General features: G+C 38.5%; 1 protein-coding gene across 4 annotated transcripts in view; it reads left to right on the plus strand.

Moving 5' to 3' along the window:
• The window catches only part of LOC137240343 (probable G-protein coupled receptor CG31760), a 1,391,529-nt gene that overhangs the window by 902,079 nt on the left and 466,080 nt on the right, over positions 1–23,370 (plus strand). For all 4 annotated transcript variants that reach the window (XM_067766452.1, XM_067766451.1, XM_067766453.1 and 1 more), the window contains 2 exons: positions 3,696–3,840; positions 3,922–4,130. In XM_067766452.1, the coding sequence (XP_067622553.1) occupies positions 3,696–3,840; positions 3,922–4,130 (354 nt within the window). The remainder of the gene's footprint in view (positions 1–3,695; positions 3,841–3,921; positions 4,131–23,370) is intronic.

The raw sequence follows: 23,370 nt of genomic DNA on the forward strand, positions 1-23,370 counted from the left end.
TTCTTCAGAATTCAGTTACAAAAATGTCTGTACAAAAATGATTAAAATCGGTTAATATTTGTGAAATGTGGTGGTGAAAGGTGGTTTTGAAAAGTTCGCCCCCAATGTGTGCCGCCCCTTGCGGCTGACTCGCTTTAGTTTAACGATTGAGTGGTCTTGGAGATTTGCTCATCTCCTTCTGCTCCGCGTTTACGACCACCCACATTGTTGGAACTGTTAGGGTTGGTGTCGCAAAAACACGCAATGTGCCCTGGCTTTCCACACTTAAAGCATTTGACTGCATCATTATTCTTCTGCTGCGTACCCTTCAATGCTTCCAAAATTGTGTCTACCCACTCTGGTCTTTCTACTTCCACACGATGAGCCTTTTATGCTGGTTTACTCAATAGGGAGGCAGCTTCCTGAGTCAAAGCATGGAATACAGTTTCAGCAAATGTCAGCTTTGGGTTTGCGTATGTAGCTTGCTTCATTTCTACGTCCCGTATGCCATTTATAAAGCTCTGGATTTTTACCCACTCGGTATATTCCATTTGCTAGATGGGCCAGCCTTTCGACATCCGATGCAAACTCCTGCGAAGTCTGATTCGATTTTTGGTAGCGGTTTTGCAACTCTATTTGGTATATCTGCTTTCTGTGTTCGCTTCCGGATCGCCTCTCTAGAGAGCTCATCAATGTTTCGTAGTTGTTCCGCTTTCCCTCGGGAATAGTCTGTAGGATTTCCGCAGCAGATCCCTTCAATACCATGAATAGTGAAGCAACTTTATCTTCAGCATGCCAGTTGTTCACTGCTGCGGTTTTCACAAACTGAATTTTAAATACCTGGAAAGGAACAGAACCGTCAAAGGATGGTGTTTTTTCCTTTGGATTACTCGCTGGAACAGCTGGGCGATTTAGATGCAACTGCTACATACGACCTTTCAACGCTTCTATGTCGGCATCAATTTTGGCCTCAAGTTGTAAAATTTTTGCATCCTGCTCTTCCAGTTTCGCAAAGAGCTGCGTTGATACCTGTTCCGAAATTTGTGCCGACATTTCAGATATACGTGCCTCTTGCGCTTCCAGTTGAGATGCCATATATGTCTTCTGTTCCGCTAATTGTGCTTCAATCTTCGATGTTATGCGTGTCTCCTGTGATTCCAGTTGAGATGACATTGTCGCAGATATTGCAGCCAAAATCGTATTCAAGTCTGTGCTCGTAACTGTCTGCGATGTTTCGTTTTTCTCTTCAATTTTTGTTGTTGGCTCATCCCCATTAGGATGAAAGACATCACATCACATTAACGTGACAATTCCTTCCGACTCCATAGCGTCTCGTAGCCGTGCTTGAAGTTCGATTTTATTGCCGGTTGTATTCAATCCACTGTTCTCCAACTACTTTATCAGTTGCTGGATCCTTAATTAACTTAACTTTGACATGTCCAAGTTGTATTCAAAATCTTCAGAATTTATTCAACAATTCCTCTTCTGACACCAATTGTAACGAATTTAGGGAAATTCCGCTTATTTGCAACCTTCTACTAACCATCGTATCGCTAAACTCCAATATTCAATAATGCAAAATGGTCTTTATTAGCCTACTTTAAAAATACTTCACAATAACACTTATACTTCGCAACTGATAGCGTTTTTAATCAAAATGATTATGGACTGCTCAGCTTCTACTGCTTTTATACTCTCTGCCCAAATGTCTAGACGTTTCTTCTTCTAGAATCCTCTACCTGGTCAACAGCCATACGCGCGTATTTGTAGTGTGTAACCATATGCGTGTGTATATGTGAGTGAAGTAGTAGCTGATGATGACATGCGTTTGTGAGTATCTCTCTGCTGCTTGTATGCATGTGTTTACATGATGATTAATGTGTTCATGCACATGTACATACATGTGTGGCTCGCTTCAATGTTTTTTTCTGTTGTTGCGTGATTATTTACTTGGTAAACACTTAGAGATGGTAATATTCGTCATAATATGTATATATTAATTAAAATAAAATATTTCTCGCTACTTCCAAAGTCGCACCAAATTCCTTTTTCTTCGCACTTCTAAATTGCACTCGCCGTCTTTTCTTCCTGATTCAATTTGTTTTATGTTATTTACATAATGATTTTTTTATAGATAAATGCGTATAATGCGTACGACCGTAATTTCGGTTGGATGAGCGCTCGTCTCAATAAAATTTTACTTCTTATTGGTATAATATATCTTTACTAACTGCGTCCCTATTAACCTCTTAATAAAACAATGGTATGTGATGGAGATACGGTTCCTAAAAATGGAAATTTGCAATGTATTTTGTTGGTAGAAGAATGGAACATGGTGGAGATGTAAGGCAATGACTTTTGTTGGTAGAACAATGGTACATGGTGGAGATGTAAGGCAATGGCTTTTGTTGGTTATATTCACTCAAATTTAAGAATTTGTGAGCTTGGAATGAAATTAATCGGACGAAAGCAAAGTCTCGAGTAAGCGCAGAAATTGTCTCTTCCTGCAGAATAATAACTTTCTATATATATTAATATATGAAAAATTATTTTACCATGGTGGTGCTTATACACGAGGCTTTAAAAGGATGGAGGCTCTGACAGATTGATTGACAGCAAATAGATAAAGCTAGTGAATACCGTCCTTCTCCCTCTTTTTCTTTTAATCGTGTTCCAAATTAGCACATGTACAAATCTAGTACCGTGATTATAATCGGGTTTACACTTTTATCCAAAAATTAAAGCAATTATAAGCACGTCGTTGTTATTGGGCTAACTTAATATATTTTGCAATAGTTTATTATTCTAACACTTGCAAATTACAATTTCTTCACCGCTTGCGGAAAACGCAACAATAAGAGCAGGGGAAAACGAAATTTTCTTTCTACTCGTCTTCTTGGCAAATTTTTTTGTTTCTGCTTTTAAGTTCTGCCTCTTCAATTAGTAGTTCTCCTGGCAGGATCGCCAATGTGATGATTTTTAATAAATAATTAAAAATTGTTAAGTTAGTCTTAGAAGAATCAAGGTCTTTTATTTAATGAAAATGTTTGAAAAACATATATTCCAATATTGAAGATTGAAAATTAAATTTTAACAGAATAGAATCCATTACAAAAATTCAAGTAGAAATTGTATAAAATAATAATAATTACAATTAACTCTTAACATGATTAATTAAAACAACAACACTACACCTATATATGTATTTATAGTATTTATATGTAAAAGTTCGTATCACTAAGCGAGCACGGCAAAACAAAAAGCAAAACACGTCTAAATAGGTCGAAAGTAAAATTCTTACACTGGCGGTTTGTTTGAAATATTGTAACATTTGTATTGCATCACGGATTGAAGAATAGAATACAAATGAATTGTTTGAATTGTATGGATGCGCAGTCTGACAGAAATACTATAGGCCCCACCTCAGTTTTTGGTTTTTTCTGAAAATATTTGGTGAGAGCAAATTTAAATTTTAATTCCGATAGTACTCCCTTTTCTATTTGCCTTCAATACGTCAATTTTCATCCAACGTAAATAAATTTAACAGGAAGATAAATGAAATAATATGAAATATTCACATCAAAATTTTGCACAACTTGAGGGAATTGGATACTTGCACTATTCCCTCTCTCTTCTCTTATCCATTGTCAATATGCACGCATGATTGAAAGCAAAATTTAAGCCGTCTGAAAACTATCAATTTTTTTACCTTTCAGGGTTTCTCTAACATATCGAGTTAAATCAGCACACAAAGTCAAACTAACCGATCAGCAACTTCTGCAATGGATGGTGCCCATTATATTAGTGATTCTAATTTATTTGGGTACGTGGACCATTTCAGCAACACCATACGCCGAAGTGGTACGTTCATCGTATGTGTTAATCGCAAATACAATAGTGACTTATTAATCAACTGAATACGTTTATTTTCTCTTTAAACAGATACTAGACCAAAGTGGTTTAAAATTCAAACAGTGCTCCTATAACTGGTGGGATCATAGTTTAGCCATTGGAGAGGTTATATTTCTAGCATGGGGTGTGCGCGTATGCTACAACGTTCGCAATGCCGAATCATTATACAATGAGGCCCGTCTAATCTCCTATGCCATTTACAACATTGCTATTGTTAATATTACAATGGTCGCATTTCAGTAAGTGATAAGACAAAAAAAAAATGTATAAATATTTTCAAAAAAAGCTCATCTAATATACATAAGTACATATCAGGGATGGGCGTTATCAACAAATTTGAATAACCATTGACGAAAAAATAAAAAATTTATTTTTATTCATTATTCAAGAAAACTTGAGTGATGAATAAAAAGTTATTAAAGCAATTCTTGAATAATGAATAACATTTTCTCGTTATTCAAAATATTTTGATTGATGATAACCGCTCATTCTTATTTTTGTAAATTTTGAGTAAAGAGTTGAGTTATTATTCATTATTTAAAAAATATGGAATAACAGTAAAATTTCAATTTTTATTCGGTTATTCAAAAATAAAAATAAAACCTCGAGATTCACTGAAAATATACCCATATGCGTAACCAGTTCGCGTGTAGTTTTGATGCTTCTTAGGGTAATATTGAGATGACTTTGGGGAGTATTCGCGGGGTTTTTGTGGTAATTTCTAGTTCTTTCGGGGTTCATTTTGGGGTAATTTCGAGACTCCCTCGGGTTCCTCCCGCTGTCTTTTGTAGGCCGTTTCGGGGACTTTAAGGGAGAGGTCATTTCGGAAAGGTTTTGGGGACTCCCTCGAGGTACTCCCGGGGTCATTTGGTGGTCATTTCAGGATGGTTTTGGGTCGTTCAGGGACGGTTTTGGGGGCTCCCTCGGGGTCATCTGGGGGTCATTCCGGACTTTGCTTCACCCGATTCACCAGGTTATTAAAACAAAACACTGAAAGAAAAGTTATATAATAATAAATTTAAATATAAATAAATATAATAAATTTATATGCTCACTCTGCAAATTTTTTTCAAAAACTTTATGGTGAACGATGCATTCAAATGAAATGACCCAAGTCGAATATGTTTTCAAATTCACACTTCATCCTTCAGTCCTTCCCGGTTTGACATTTCCTAAAGTTGGCGTCCCTATGCAAAACTAGTCCCTTGTAGTGAATCACATTGATTATAGCCTATCAAACAAGTTTAAATATTACCTACACGTTACGGCTCCTTTTACAAATGTGAATACGTAGGCACATAGTACATTTGTATGTATTTTACCAGATGAGGCTTTGTCCTTCGCAATAAAACCCAAAATGGTGAAGCAAAAGCTTTCCCAAGACAGTCGAACTAATCAGAGTGTGTGATACTACCCTAACGTAGTGGACAGTTTAACTAGTCTGAAAACTGAAGCTACGCGGTCATCATAATGAGCTCTTATACATAAGCCAGAAAACAACAGTTAACATCTTTCAACTTAAAATCTATCGACTTTCATTTTAAAATATAGTTTTGATTTAACGAAGGCTATTGATGCGCCGAGGATTATATGATTTTCACCCATGAGTAACGCAATGACATCCAATTAGACAGCTTGCGATATCGAGGGCGGCATCTTTGGCCGAATAGTCACTCCCTAACGTTTCAAGGTGTTTCTCTGGTGTAGCTCAGCAGCATTGCGCGACAAAAACATCCGTTGGAAAGTCTTCTGAGCTACACCTAGAGCTTCTAGAAAAGTGACGTCGACAAAGGTATGAGTTCGAAGTCGCAATCCTATAGTATATGTGCTGGCATATGGTGTGAGGGTCAGGAGGCGTAGTAGCGACTGGTGGTCGGGATTGCTACTGTTCGCACATTGTAACTCTTAAAAATAGACGAAGCAACTGGAGGCGCCCTGTGCCACGAGAGTCATGAATATTTATATACCATTAATAGCATTGGCGGCCACCGTGGTGTGATGGTAGCGTACTCCGCCTACCACACCGTATGCCCTGGGTTCACACCCCGGGCAAAGCAACATCAAAAATTTTAGAAATAAGGTTTTTCAATTGGAAGAAATTTATTCTAAGCGGGTTCACCCCTCGGCAGTGTTTGGCAACGCTCCGAGTGTAGTTCTGCCATGAAAAGCTCTCAGTGAAAACTCATCTGCCTAGCAGATGCCGTTCGGAGTCGGCATAAAACATGTAGGTCCCGTCCGGCCAATTTGAAGGGAAAATCAAGAGGAGCACGACGCAAATTGGAAGAGAAGCTCGGCCTTAGATCTCTTCGGAGGTTATCGCGCCTTACATTTATTTTTATTTTATTATTTATTTATTATTAGCAGCCGTATGTTGCCTTTGTGCGTGACCGCCAAGGAGCCACAAATGATTTAAAGAAATTACGTTCCCAACGATTATTAGGAGTTAACTACCTTAGGAGTTAATCCATCCGCAAGGAGCTACTTCTGAAAATTTTTGAACGATCTGCGAAATTTTGAGGCAAAAAAACCCGGATCTTTCCGAAATGGCCAAAACACATACAAACAGAACCTTTCCTAAATATTATTTTTTTAATAGAAAAATCAAGCTTTTTAAAGTGAGAACACCGACGTACGCGGGTGCGCCGGCTACTCCGCCGATAAAGTGATCGGCGTAAACCTCTAGTTTGTCCCCAATGCCCAATGCCATCGCGGAATGATCCCCAAATGACCCCGGAAGGACCCCGAAGTAGTCTTCAAAACCATCCCGGAATGACCACCGAATGAACCCGAGGGAGTCCCCAAAAGAACCCCGCAATTACCCCTAAATGACCCGGGAGGACCTCGAAGGGTTCCCAAACCCATCCCCGAATGACACCCAAATGACCCGAGGGATTCCCTAGGAAGATTCCAGAACGACCCCAAATGACCCCGGGAGGACCCCGATGGAGTTCCCAAAAACATTTCGGAACGACCTCAAAATGACCCCGGGAGGACCACGAGGGAATCCCCAAACCACCTCGGAACAACCCCCAAAAGACCCGTAGGGAGTTCTAAAAACCATCCTGGAATGACCCCCAATTGACCCTGAGGGAGTACCCAAAAGGATCCCGGAATGACCCCCTAATGACCTCGGGAGGACCCCGAAGGAGTCCCGAAATTACCCCGAAAATAAACCCGAAAGACCCCGAAATTACCACAAAAACCCCGGGAATACTCTTTAAAATCATCTCAATATGTATTACCCTAAGAAGCACCAGAACTACACGCGAACTGGTTACGCATATGTGTATATTTTCAGAGCATCTCGAGGATTTATTTTTTTATTTTTGAATAACTGAATAAAAATTGAAATTTTATTGTTATTCCATATTTTTTAAATAATAACTTAACTCTTTACTCAAAATTACAAAAATAAGAATGAGCGGTTATCATAAATTAGAATATTTTGAATAACGAGAAAATGTTATTCATTATTTAAGAATTGTTTTAATAAAAAATAACTTTTTATTCATCAATCAGAAAATTTAAAATGATGAATAATTTTTTATTTTTTATTTTGATTTGTTTCATTTCAAAATGGCTCAACCCTGGTACATATGTATATGTTATGGTTATGAAAATTGTATAGGGGCATTTTTTCTACATTAATTCTAGGAGTTCCAAACATATAAATATAGTATCAAAAAACTTAAAAAACATACTTTTAAATAATATCTAACTAAAAGGCTAAAAATTATTATCAAAATAAGTTTAAAACAGCAATGGACGAAAAATAGGACTATAATTGTGAAAAAGGCGTAGGTGCTTTGTGCCATATTTTTCGTATATCGAGCGCCCGACGCTTTTTTCACAATAATATTAGTATTTTTCTTCATTAATGTTTTAAATTTATTTTGAAAATTGTTTTTAACTTTTTAGTTCGATATTATTTAAGAACATACTTTTAGTTTTTTTAAACCATATTTATTCTTCACTTTTTAGTTTTATATACTGTGACGAATTTTAGCATCACTGACCTGATACTAAATAAATAAAGGCACAACAACTGAAACATTAAAGCTGCCACTCTTGTGTACCAGGGATGATAAATGGATTTTTTCATTTTGTACCAAACGAGGGAAAAAATGTACCAAATCATCCAACTTGGTGGACTTTTGAACCAAACTAGAGCTATATTCTGCTTCTTTATCCAACAGCTGTTTTTAGTCAGAAAACTTTCTAATACAAATTAAAGGTAATATAACAGGGAAATATGACTTATGAATAAATACTTTTCCAGTAAAAATAATACAGGGAGTTTTTCGATTGAAGCGTAAAATTATGTATGTACATATATAAAAACATTTCATTATTGAGTACCAGTAAGGAAAATAAAATGAATATTAAAAAAAATAACAGATGCATTCAAACATTTTAGGTACAAAAGATTTAGATTCAGGTATAAAAGTTGACAAATTGTCGGCTATATCTATACTAATAACTCGTGTTTCAATCACTACCTTAACAGTTCTTCTTCTTTGAGTTCTTTAATACCTCAGTTGACAAAAAGCTTTTTTTCGTATCTAGATTATGACAACTACTTTTATTTGATTATATCAAGTCTTTAGTTTTTATTACATTCGAAACATTGTTTATTTGGATTCTATTTCTACACTCGGTTTTAATTAAATTTTGTATAGCAAATATCCTTTCTAAGTGTGTGGATGAAAGTGGAATCGACAATATGCCTTGAAATATTCTATAAATATTGGAAAACATTTGCGCATTTAATTTATTTTTAACTGATTTTAATTCTTCCCAAAAGCTGCATATATTTAAAGTCTTGAATTTTTTAAGGTTCTCATGCTCTGCTAAAGCTCTAAATTCAGAATGAATTTTCTCTATTTTATCAAATGCAGATTTCGGAAACGAGTCCATAACTAAAGGCACAATACTGTTTGTGTCACCGCTTAAAATACTTGCTTCATCTAAAATATAAGAAAGAAATGTAAAATATACTTTATAAATAGGAATTTGAAAATTTTCAGATATAAGATTAATATTTTGATTACTGCTTTATTTTCAAATACGTAAAAATTTAAATAATACTTGAGGGCATTAAGAATTATATCTATGAATGCTTGTCTAGAAAGCCACCTTGTGGGGGCGTACTTTAGTATAACATGCATTTCTGTACCGAAATGTTTTTGAAAACTCACAAAATCTGCCCTCCTGTTACAAAAATGATAGTTTACGCGTTTTAAAAATTTATCAATTTTTTTTGGGAAATTCATCACAAGCGGCCATTGATGTGACAAACACATCTATTAACATGCAGATTTGGAACAACTTGCTTTAGACTTGCTTGCACTCCGCTTTTTGTTCCCATCATAACCGAGCAATTTTTGGCAGGGAAACCAATCATTTTTTCAAGTGGTATTGAATGGTCTTTCAAAGATTTAATAATTTCATTAAAAATACCCTCCGTGCTACTATCGGTCAAAGGTATCAAACCTAAAAATCTACCAATGCACATTTTATCAAAAATTCGAATCGAAACTGCCAAATCACTCGTTTCATCTATTATTAGAGATTAATCATTCTTCTGTCAAAATGCAATTATGGATTTATATATTTTGGCCCTGTTATTTGAGTTATTATTTTCTGTGCTTTAATTCTATTGATTTGTTCACAATTTTAGAATCAGTTATGCTATTTTTCGTAAGCATATCTAAATGATCCATAATTGCAAATGGCAAATTGTCAAAACAAATAAACTAAATATATTCTTCGAAAAATTTAAAATTTTTTTGTACATTCAGAGCTGCTTGGCAAGTGACTTGAAGTGTAGTGCTGTATTTTACAAAAATGTACCAAACATGTCAATGTAGTACCAACGTACATATATAAAAACTTTTGGGAAGCGAAATGTACAAATGTACCATGCCTGTCATCACTGTTGTGTACATGAACACATCAATTTAATCTTCATTTAAACACACATACATGGAAGGCGACTAGAAGTGCATGTACACACAGAACCGCAGCTCTAAGTGAAGAGATACCTCACACACACAGATGTAGTCATCAGCCAAAGTTGTTACTCACATATTCACACGCATATATGTTGCTTAATTGTCAAACAGGAGGTACATCAGTTCTAGAAGGCGAAACGTCTAGACCTAAATCAGTTTCAGTGCCAGCGAGTGCTTGGTGAGACGTTTGTGTGTTTTGGGGTGTTAGGGGAGTAAAAAAATACATTGGAAATATCGTACCCTCCATCTCACACGATATTCATCGCAAGAAGCATTGTAAATTTTACCAAGTAGCGCAACTAACAGCTGATCGGTGAAAATTCGCACATTCACACGCACAGTTCTCGACTCAGTTTCAAAACAAAACTTTAGATTATTTAATTCAAATTTTCAAGTGAGGTAATACTTACAAATTTATGTATACAGAATATATATGGCATTTTTGTTGTTATTAAAACAATATTTTTATTTATATTAAAGCTTTTATCATTTTTTTTTTAACTTTGAAAAATCTCCGAACACCATTCCTTCATTATATGGCATTCGACTGCCTAGTCCACTGCCTTCCACTCTATTCGCAACATAACCTCTACTTAAGCTGCCAAACTATATAGTAAACAATGGCAAGAAGGTTGCGGAAACACTAAAAGACTGAAATGAAAATATTCTCTCTCAACTTCGAAAACCAATTCCCAAACTGTGTTGCAATAGTACGAAAACAAAAACATACGTGTTTTAGCAAGAAATACGAAAAACGGAACAACCATAGACTGAAGTCGACTTTATGTAAAGCAGCGCATTATTGACAATTATTTCGCCTTTACATACATACATTTAATTATATGAGTTAACATAGCAAACATTTAAGAACCAGAAATTCATTCTCTCACGCTGATACAAAGTATCCAGATATTGAAATTCTAAACGCGCAATCGCCAAAAGTGCTGACGGCATGTCTACACAAGATGCCTTAACGCGCAATCGCCAAAACTGCTGACTGCATGTCTGGACACCAGATATCTTGAATCAAGGCCATATTTTCTGAGCTGCGGCGCAACAACGAATATTCACCAAGCAGTGACGCGACAGCGAAGATCAGGGTATATAATTAAGCATATTTCCAAATTGTAATTCAGTTCTACTTTTGACATTAAATAAAAACATACGGCTTCCTGCCGTAGAAAAAAATATTTTTTTAAACAATTTAGTGCAGTCTAAATTAACTGGCGCCCAACGTCAAAGGGTCTAGTCGCGAAATAAAAAGTGCATAAGTCGATCCAAAAAGGCTCGCCGTTACCATCGGACAAAGGACCAAGAACTCACCCCCTTACCCACGCTTGAGGAAGGGGTAGCAAGCGAGTGTAATTCAAGTGGAATAGCCGATCTTTAGTACCCGGAAGGAAAAGAGAAGAAATCGAAAATCCATGCTTGCTGTCTTATCGTAAGAATATTTAAGTGAAATTATTTAAAAAAAAAAAAAAAAAGAAAAATAGGTATTTGTTGTATAAAATTAAGAGTTTTAAGGAGATTTTACAAATAAGTTATTAACATTTGCATTTCAGAGTTTTTTTTATCCCTAATTGCACTGAATAATAAAGAGCTCGTACAGCTCATAAATTAAATAGGCAATTAAAAATAACACAAATCCAACTCTGCGATTCACCTGAAAAGGGACCCTCCAGAGATTGTTAAAGTAAAACACATTAATAACTTAGAGCAAAAATGGCGCAACATAATGTGCTACGACCACCCTTGTTGGGTAATGCAGGTGCACCTCCAGCAGGGGCACCAGTACAACCACAACCTCAGCTGCAACCAGCTGGCATTCTCCAATCGGTGAATGCCTCCCTGAGTTTAGGAACCTTATTAAGGATCTAATAACTGAAATTCTGGTGACGGACGAGAATAACATAGTTAGGAGCGTACTTCATCCCACACAACAACCCTTAACGGACCAACTAATTGACGATCAATTTCGAAGTAACCTCTCAGACATGGAGAAAGTGCCCGACGTCGTGAGATCCCTGCGCGAGTTCGGTGGCAACCCAGCAGAATTCAGTAGCTGGAAAAAAAGTGTAGAGCGAATCCTGAAGATTTATGAACCAAGTATAGGTTCACCTAAGTTCTTTGGCATTCTAAGCGTGATTCGCAACAAGATTGTAGGCAGTGCAGACGCTGCACTCGAATCCTACAACACCCCCTTAAATTGGAAAGCAATTTCCCAGTGCCTCACAGCACACTATGCTGACAAGCGGGACTTAAGCACCCTGGAGTACCAGATGACTTGTTTGGTCCAAGGCAGGAAATCGGTACAGGAGTTCTACGCGGAGGTGTATTCCCACCTTTCGCTGATACTCAACAAAGTATCCTGCATGGATGTTGGCGGGGAGGCCAAGCGTGTCCTCACGCGTACATACCGTGACAAGGCATTAGATACCTTTGTTCGAGGACTATCGGGTGACCTATCCAGACTCCTCGGCATGAAGGAGCCGTCTGATTTGCCCGAAGCCTTGCATTTATGCATTAAGCTGGAAAACCAGAACTTTAGAGCTGCTCACGCTAACAGCCAGTACAATTTACCCAGAAGACCAATGCTACCTGCAGCATCATTTGGCACATACCAACAAAAGCCTGCACTTCCACCGAGGAAACAACCCAATCAACCATTTTACCCGCACCTTGCACATTTCCCCCAATCAGTATCTCCATTTACCCGATTTCCACAGCAACCTCAATACCATCAGCAACAACAGTAACAGCAACCTCAATACCAACAATATCAACGCCCATATCTACAGTTCGCAAATACACCGAATACCCAAGGACCCATGCATTACGGTAATCCACCGCTAAGGCCATTACAGCCAAAACCACCCACACCTATGGACGTGGACCAATCGATGCGAACAAGAAATATCAATTACATGAACAGGCCAGGATACAGCAACGTAGCGTCGAAACGACCACCCCCGGCGAACACAGGGCAATTCAATAGAAATGCTGCTCCTAAACTTCAAAGAATAGAGCACATAGAACCATCACCTGACGCTGCGGTACCCGAATCACAGCAATACGAAGCAGGTACATACGGACGCGAAACTGACGAACTGAACGCAGAAGAAACACAATCCTGGGAAGAATACTATCAGGATTATTCGCGGTACGCACATGACAGCGAAAAAGAAGGCGAAGAGTTTTGCGACGTTCATTTTTTAGGCTGACGCACTCGACATTGCCCTACATCCAGTGCAAAACCGGCAATGGAGAGGTATTAAAATTTCTTATAGACACTGGCTCCAACAAAAACTACATACAGCCCTCATTAGCGAAAAGCCCCTTACCAAACGAAAACATTTTTTACGCGAACTCTGTCGGAGGTAAAGTAAGAGTATCGCATCATATATTTTTGAATCTTTTCGGTTTGAACGAGGAACGCCTTAAGCTTTTCGTTTTGCCTTCATTGGTGTCATTCCACGGCATCATTGGGAATGACAGCCTCAAACAATTAAATGCGGTAATTCATACCTCTAGGGATTACATGATTATTAAGAATGGTAAAAAAATCAGAATAAAGCAATTGTTATCAAAATCGGTAAATAATTTGGAAATAAAAACTGAGCACCTAACAGAAGAACAAAGGGGAGGGCTTCATGATCTCTGTAACCAGCACTCAAAACTTTTCGCAGAACCCGATGAAAAACTGACATATACCACTGTAGTGGAGGCAGAAATTAGAACGACGACCGACAACCCTGTCTACTCGCGAAGTTATCCATACCCAATGTTCCTAAAATCAGAGGTCGAAAGACAAATTAATAAACTCCTGGAGGACGGCATCATATGGCCATCACGATCACCCTATAATTCGCCTGTCTGGATAGTGGATAAAAAACCTGATTCCTTGGGCAACAAGCAATACAGACTGGTTATAGATTATCGGAAGTTGAACTCTGTAACAATAGCAGACCGTTACCCTATTCCCGAAATTAACGAGGTCCTTTCCCAACTGGGGAGCAATAAACTTTTCTCGGTCATTGACCTGAAGAGCGGCTTTCATCAAATTCCTTTAAAAAATTCAGATATAGAAAAGACCGCTTTCTCCATAAATAACGGGAAGTATGAGTTCACCAGGCTACCATTTGGCTTAAAGTATGCACCTTCAATTTTCCAGAGAACGCTGGACGACATTTTACGAGACTACATAGGACATTGCTGCTACGTTTACATAGATGACATCATAATATTCAGCAAAACTGATGCGGATCACACAGCTCATCTAAAGAGCATTTTCGGCACACTCGAAGATGCGAACATGAAGTTACAACTGGATAAGTGCAAGTTCTTTCAAAAGGAGGTCGAATTTCTGGGATTCATTGTAACGCCAGAAGGAATCAAAACAAATCCTTCAAAAATAGAGGCTATTCAAAATTTCCCAGTTCCACGGAACCTCAAAGAGCTCAGATCCTTTTTGGGTCTGTCGGGTTATTACCGGCGCTTCGTTAAAGAATATGCGAAGCTAGCTAAACCCCTTACAGCCCTTTTAAGAGGGGAGGAGGGACGCGTGTTCAAAAATCAATCGGCAAAAAAACAGATTACCCTTGATGAGGATGCAATGGTGGCGTTTACGAAACTTAAAAATGTTCTTGTCTCAGAAGAAGTAATGCTGACCTACCCCAACTTGAGCACAGGCTTTGAGTTGACAACCGATGCCTCCAATTACGCAATAGGCGCAGTCCTGTCGCAGGAAGACAGACCAATCACATTCATATCAAGGACCCTTTCAAAAACAGAAGAAAATTACGCAGCCAACGAGAAGGAAATGCTTGCCATTATATGGGCATTGAAATCTCTGCGTAACTATCTTTACGGTTCGGCAAAAGTCTAAATTTTCACAGACCACCAGCCCTTAACTTATGCTCTAAGCAACAAAAATAACAACAATAAAATGAAACGCTGGAAAGCTATACTTGAGGAATATGATTACGAATTGAATTACAAACCTGGCAAAATGAACGTAGTTGCGGATGGACTATCTAGACCACCGCAACAAGAACAGATAAATTCCCTAACAGCAACCCGTCATAGCGACGACAGCTCAGTTCAAACGTTGATACCCTATACAGACGCACCCATCAACGCATTCAAGAACCAACTTTTCATTTCCATAGGTGAAACCTCCTCATACCAGTTTCAAATAATTTTCCCAACCTATCATAGGCACACTGTGGTGGAGAGAGAATTCACGGAAGATAGTATTATTGCTTTATTAAAAAGATATTTGAATCCCTCGGTTACAAATTGCATAAAGACAGAAGACAGTATATTAGGAAGAATCCAAACCATTTACCAAACCCACTTCAGTAGATACAGGGTGCGCTACACGCGAAATTTTGTGGAGGATATCCTTGCCGAGTCTGAACAGGAAAGGGAAATTATCTGCGAACACAACAGAGCTCATCGCAACCCAACAGAAAATAAAGCTCAACTTTTGGAGAGATGCTATTTTCCCCAGATGAACGCGAAAATAAAAAAAATTGCGAAGCAGTGTAGGATTTGCCTTGAAAATAAGTACGAGCGACACCCAGTGAACCCCATTCTAAAAGCCACTCCAATCCCCAATTACCCAGGACATATTGTTCACGTAGACCTGTATTATACCAGCAATAAAATAGTGTTAACAGCAATAGACAAATTCTCAAAATACGCCCAAGCAAAGATTGTAAAGTCCAGATCATCCGAAGATATAAAAACCCCTTTAAGAGATTTCCCGAAAACATTGTGATAGATAATGAAAAATCACTGAATTCGGCTCCCATAACCTTCATGCTGCAAAATCGATTTGGAATAGAAATATTCAGAACCCCACCATATAAAAGCACAGTGAACGGACAGATAGAGCGATTCCACTCCACCTTGTCGGAGTTATTGCGATGTACCAAAGCAGAAAATGTTCACTCCGATTTCCGCGATCTCCTTGATAGATCCCTATACAAATACAATTTCTCAATTCATTCCACTACTAAACGAAAGCCTATAGAATTATTTTTTGGACGGACAGTTGGACCGCATCCAGTCGACCTGGACAAAGAGGAAAACATACAAAACTTGAAAATTAAACAAGGAAGGGATTTAGAGGTCCACAATAAGAAAAGAACAGATTTCAGGACATACAGTGCCAATGACGTTGTTTATGTAAAATTAAACAAGCGAATAGGAAATAAATTGTCACCCCGTTACAGGAAGGAGATGGTACTTGAGGACAAGGGAAATACAATTACGACTCAGTCGGGAAAGTCTGTGCATAAAAGCCATATTAAGGTCCAATAACAAAAAAAAAAAAAAAATAAATAAATAAAAAATTTAAAAAGAGTAAACAAACTTTTCAAAAAGCAAAGAAACAAAAGAAGAAGGAAGAAGGAAGTTTTTGTCTTTTAAAAATTAATCAGTTAAAGGAATAAAAATAAAAAAATACAAATTATAATAATAATAAAAAGGATAGTACAGGAAGGTTTAAGGAATGCTCTGATTATGCGGGTCTTATATGACCAAAGAAACATAATTACTAATAATAATAATGATAAATATTTAATATAGAGAAGTTTAAGTTCAATACAATTAATCTTCTTAAATTTAAGTCAAATCGAGAAAAATGCCATAGGCTCGCGATCTATTCTAGCAATAATTTAAGTCAAGTCGAGCTATATGCCATAGGCGTACGATTTTAGATATAAGCAATAATTGAGTGTTCACGGTCATTAAAAAAAAAAAAACCCTTTTTCAGTCTCCTTGCCTGCATGGCACATGCGGATATCCAAATCCACGATTATTCATCATCCCACTTAATAACTATAGATAACGGCCTCTCAAAAATCAAAGATGGCACCCTCAACTTCATCCACATTATTAACACCCAAACATACAGAAACCTTTTGGAAAATATAACGGTGACCATAGGAAAAAATTTACCACCATCGAATCTTTATATCCTACCCTGCAGCATGAGGCCCAACAAGCTATTGAGATGTTGGAACTCATTGAACCCATCCGAAATACTAAAACCCGAAGATCCCTAGATTTTCTCGGTACCGCTTGGAAGTACATAGCGGGAAGCCCCGACCATGATGACCTCAATATTATAAATTCTAACTTGGGAAAATTGATTATAAACAATAATAAACAAATTATTATAAATAATGTGTTGAAACACCAAGTAAATAAAATTACTGAAATTACTAATAGTTTGTTAAATGCTATAAAAAAGAAAAATGTCATAACAAATGAGGTAGCAGTAAGCCTCCAAAATAAGCTAAGATTAATCAAAGAAGAAATCGTAAATGTTAAGTACGCCATACAATGGGCAAGAATTGGAATTGTAAGCCCAATAATATTAAATAAATTGGAAATTGGTTTAGCTATAGGAGAAATGAATAAAGAACATATGCCATTTGATACTGCCGAGGAGGCATTAGAACTAGCTGAAGTAAGTGTACTTAGAAATATTTCATCAATTTTATATATTGTTAAAATACCGTTAACCACCATGGATATATATGAAAATTTAAAAATTAAGGCTGTTATAAGGAATAATATTATAATTGACCTAAAATATAATAATGTCATAAAAAATAAAGACCGCATATTCGGCATAACAAATGATTGTAGAAAGTATAAAAAAATAAGCATATGTAAGCAAAATGAGTTAATAGATTTAAGTAATGATTCTTGTATACCTAAGTTAATAAAAAGCCTCAACTCTTCGTGTCACTTCATCAACTGCCACCACATCCCAAAGGACGAGCTTGTTGCGCCCGGAATGCTTTTCCTAAACAACTACAACGGCAATATTACCACAAGCAGCGACGTGAGATACATGAATGGGACCTACATCATAAATTTTAAAAATGACACAATTGTAGTCAATGGGAGAACATATAGGAATTTCGAAGCACCCCCTTTAAGGATATTGCCAGCGATAGCACAACCAAATCCAACAGAAGAGAGCCTGACTAAACTTCTGTCATTAGAAGCGCTCAGTGAGCTACACATAAACAATACCATTGAAATCCAGTCACTCCAAACAGAAAGGGTAATAAACCGATTTTCTTCAGGGCTTACCCTTATATTAATTATTGTCCTGATGGTTAGTTTTGGCAAATATTGCTATAAAAGGCACAAAACAAGTAAGCCGTTAAAACAGCCATCGGAAACTACTGGACAGGCAGATCAAGAAGAAGAGGCTATGTCAGAAGTTCCCACACCCTCAACAAGAGCGTTTCAAATTTTTCAGACGCTTGGGGACAAGCGTTTTTAAGGAGGGAGGAGTTAACATAGCAAACATTTCAGAACCAGAAATTCATTCTCTCACGCTGATACAAAGTATCCAGATGCAAATATTGAAATTCTAAACGCGCAATCGCCAAAAGTGCTGACGGCATGTCTACACAAGATGCCTTAACGCGCAATCGCCAAAACTGCTGACTGCATGTCTGGACACCAGATATCTTGAATCAAGGCCATATTTTCTGAGCTGCGGCGCAACAACGAATATTCACCAAGCAGTGACGCGACAGCGAAGATCAGGGTATATAATTAAGCATATTTCCAAATTGTAATTCAGTTCTAGTTTTGACATTAAATAAAAACATACGGCTTCCTGCCGTAGAAAAAAATATTTTTTTAAACAATTTAGTGCAGTCTAAATTAACTTATGCAAGCCGATTCATTTTGCAATATATACATAAACTAGCCTTTACCCGCGGCGCCGTCCGCAAGGAGAAATGAAATATGAAATAAAATGAAATATATGGGCTATTCACGTTAGCCTACTTATCAAGTTATCTGTTTAAAATTTTTTTTTTCAGTCAAATGCATTTTATTTTTGTAATTGAGTAAAAAAAGAACTAAATGAGCTGTTGACGTGATAGGGTCCACAAATGATACCGAAATTATCCAGAAATGCCACGAAATGACCCCGACGCTTTCGCGGAAACCATCCAGAAATGCCCAGGAAGGGTCTCCAAAAGTTCCCAAAAAACCCGAAATGACAACGACACGATTCTGGACTTATCCAGGGAACCACACATAAATGATCCCTGAAGGGTATCAAAATGATCCCGAAATAGCCCCGAAAAAAATTCCGAAATGATCCTGGCCCAGAAAATATCCAGGAAGGGCCCCTAAATTATCCATTATATAGCCCAGGAAAAGTTCCGAAATGACCCCGAGGGGATCCACGACGGATCGCAAAAACAAAACAGAAATTACTCCAGAAGGGTCCCAAAATGATCACGAAATAGTCCGGAGATGACACCGATGGGATCCCGTACGGATAAAGAAATGATCCCGGAAGGGTCCCAAAACTATCCCAAACAGTAACAAAAAAATCCCGAAATGACCCCTACGGCAACCCGGACGGATCCAGAAATGATCTCGGAAAATGATCCCAAAATGGTCCCGAAATGACCCTGATGGATCCGGCAAACCATCAAGAAATGATGCCGGAAGGGTCCCCAAATGATCCCGAAGTAATACAAAAAAGTCACGAAATTACCCCTAAATCGTGCCCAATTGATCCCGAAAAAGTCCCGAAATTACCCTGACGGGATCCCGTACGGATTCCGAAAACCATCCAGAAATGATGCCGAAAGGGTCCCCATATGATCCCGTATTAGTCGCAAAAAGGTCCCCGAAATGACCCCGACGGGATCCCGGACGGATCCCGAAAACCATACAGAAATGATGCCAGAGAGGTCCCTAAATGATCCCCTAATAGTTCCAAAATGACGCTGGCGGAATCCCGGACGGATCCCGAAAATCATCCAGAAATGATGCCGAAAGGGTCCCCATATGATCCCGTATTAGTCGCAAAAAGGTCCCCGAAATGACCCCGACGGGATCCCGGACGGATCCCGAAAACCATACAGAAATGATGCCAGAGAGGTCCCTAAATGATCCCCTAATAGTTCCAAAATGACGCTGGCGGAATCCCGGACGGATCCCGAAAATCATCCAGAAATGATGCCGAAAGGGTCCCCATATGATCCCGTATTAGTCGCAAAAAGGTCCCCGAAATGACCCCGACTGGATCCCGGACGAATACTGAAAACCATCCAGAAATGATGCCGGTGGGTACCCCAAAGTGATCCCGAAATAGTCCCGAAATGACCCTGAAGGGATCCCCGACGGATCCCGGAAACTATCCAGCAATGATGCCGAAAAGGTTCCCAAATGATACCCAAATAGTCCCGAAATGACCCTGACGAGACCTTGGACGGATCCCGAAAACCATCCAGAAATGATGCCGGTGGGTACCCCAAAGTGATCCCGAAATAGTCCCGAAATGACCCTGAAGGGATCCCCGACGGATCCCGGAAACTATCCAGCAATGATGCCGAAAAGGTTCCCAAATGATACCCAAATAGTCCCGAAATGACCCTGACGAGACCTTGGACGGATCGCGAAAACCATCCAGAAATGATGGCGAAAGGGTCCCCAAATGATCCCATATTAGTCGCGAAAAAGTTTCGAAATGACCCCAAAATGATCCCGAAATAGCCCCGAAAAAGTTCCGAAATGACCCTGACGGGCTCCCGGACGGGTTCCGAAAGCTATCCAGAAATGATGTCGGAAATGTCCTCAAATAATCCCCTAATAGTCCCGAAATGACCCCGATGGGATCCCGGACTGATCCCGAAAACAATCCAGAAATGATGCCGAAAGGGTCCCCATATGATCCCGTATTAGTCGCAAAAAGGTCCCCGAAATGACCCCGACGGGATCCCGGACGGATCCCGAAAACTATACAGAAATTATTCCGGAAGAGTCCCAAAATAATCCCGAAATAGTCCCGAAAAAGTTCCGAAATGACCCCGGCGGGATCCCGGATGGATCCCGAAAACCATACAGAAATGAGCCCGGAAGGGTATCGATATGACCCTAACGGGATTACAAATAAGGTAAAGCTAATTATAAAACCATGTTAATAAGGCAGCAGGTGCGTTGGACCGAATGAAGAGTTTTACATAGGAACATACAGGTAAAGCTAATAAATGCGTGCTAACAAAAACAATTGAAGGAGGGAGGTTGGCGGGAGGAGAAGGAGAGGACCACTGATCATTTCTCCAAAATTGTTTAGACCTCGATCTGTATGTGCCAGATACCAAAAACTATTGATTTAGGAGAAAATTTATATTGAGTTATAACAATTTATAGATTTTACACCAGAGGGGGAGAGAAGGGGGAGAGGGGTTGAGGGTGTCACTGCTCAAAATGATCCCAAAATAGTCCGGAAATGACCCCGATGGGATCCCGCACGGATACAGAAATGATCCCGGAAGGGTCTCAAAACTATCCCGTAAAAGTAACAAAAAAATCTCGCAAAGACTCCTACGGCATCAGGGACGGATCCAGAAATGACCTCGGAAGGGTCTGCAAATGATCCAAATGAAATAATACAGAAAAAGTCATGAAATGACCCGTAAAGGGTCCCCAAATGATCCCGAAATAGTCCCGAAAAAGTCCCGAAATTACCCCGATGGGTTCCCGTACAGATCCCGAAAACTATCCAGAAATGATGCCGGAGAGCTCCTCAAATTATCCCCCTAGTAGTCCCGAAATAACCCTGACGGGATCCCGGACGGATCCCGAAAACTATCCAGAAATAATGTTGATAGGGTCCCCAAATGATCCCTTATCAGTCGAGAAAAAGTCCCGAAATGATCCCGAGGGGATCCCGGACGGATCCCGAAAACCATCTAGAAATGATGCCGGAAGGTACCCCAAATAATTCCGTAAAAGTCCCGAAATTACCCTTATGGGATCCCGTACGGATCCCGAAAACTATCCAGAAATGATCCCGGAAAGGTCCCCAAATGATTCCCTAATAGTCCCTAAATGACCCTGACGGGATACCGGACTGATACCGAAAACCATCCAGAAATGATGCCGAAAGGGTCCCCAAATGATCCCTTATCAGTCGAGAAAAAGTCCCACAATGACCCCGACGTTTTTCCAAAATTGGTTAGATCTCGATTTGTATGAGCCAGATACCAAAAATTATTGATTTAGGAGAACAATGATATTAAGTTATAACAATTTATAGATTTTACACCAGGGTTGATGAGAAGGGGGGAGGGGGGACGGAAGGTGTCACTGCTCATTCTGTAAGTCGTCGACTTATTTGACCTATTGAGTTGTAATATTGGTGAAGGTCAGTAAAGGTAAAGTTATAATGTGTAAAAATTATTAAAAAGTAATTTTTCGAAGGGGTCGCGGGACCCCCACTCCCCTTTCTATGTTCGAAAAAAATTTCGCTAGTAGACTATTGTCTGTGTCCCAAATTTCATCAAAATCCGTGAAGCCGTTCTGGCGTGATTCAGTCACAAAGACGAAAAAATATAGTAATTAAATTATAACTGTTCCTAGGGGTCGGGGACCGCCCACCCCCCTTTGAAAAATATAGAGCTAGTAGATCCTGCTAGATCAGGGATGGGCCTATGTTCGGCTACTAAATCAATTTCAGTGCCAGCGAGTGCTAGGTGAAACGTTTGTGTGTTTTAGGGTGTTAGGGGAGTAAAAAATACATTGGAAATATCGTACCCTCCATCTCACACGACATTCATCGCAAGAAACATATGTAGATGAATGGATTTGCAACTCTTTGTTTCGAGAGAGCGCTGTCAAAATGCACATTTTTTATAACATTTATCAATGATGTCACTCCAAACAAAAATGAATAGATCTGAAAATTGGGATTTTTGACATACATTTCGGCGATTATAGTTTCAATCATTTAATAAAATGATAGTCGTAAAATATTTACATATGTCCTTAAAGTTATTTTACAATAATACGAATAGTTAGAGTTAAATATGAACAAATCTAAGTAAAATTTACATTTCGATTAAATTAATTAGTCAAATATTGTAACGCATTTAACTCGCAGTGAAAACCATATATTCTTTTGAAATTTCAGTAAATCGGACCTATGATATAATAGTTAACATTATTTAATGGATAGTGCTTATCCTACATGTCTGGCGTTCTAGGTTCTGTGATCAAAATGGACTGGTTGCATCGGGAGTTCATATTTACAAAACCTATTTTTAGTGATAAGTTTTGAATGGGAAATAATATTTACCCTCCGCCTTCGAACTAATAATACTTACACTAAAACAAGTAGTTTTATCCTTTTTCCCATAATTTTTGAACGCTATTCTACAGTTGTAGGTCAAACTAAAGTTTACCAAAATTTTTGGCACGTTTTCCGTTTTGGCTGACACATTTTTTGTTCTGGCACCCGCTTCAGCTGGCGCGAGGGATTTATCTGTGATTGTTGCCAGCAACAACTAGAAGATAAATCCCTCGTGAGAGCGAAAATATGAGAGCGTAAGCAAAAGATTCGTATCAATCTAATCTATGGCAAGAAAGTTGCAGAAACACTAAAAAACTGAAATGAAAATATTCT

The sequence above is a fragment of the Eurosta solidaginis genome, chromosome 2 (assembly GCF_040869045.1).
Source record: "Eurosta solidaginis isolate ZX-2024a chromosome 2, ASM4086904v1, whole genome shotgun sequence".
Classification (NCBI taxonomy): domain Eukaryota; kingdom Metazoa; phylum Arthropoda; class Insecta; order Diptera; family Tephritidae; genus Eurosta; species Eurosta solidaginis.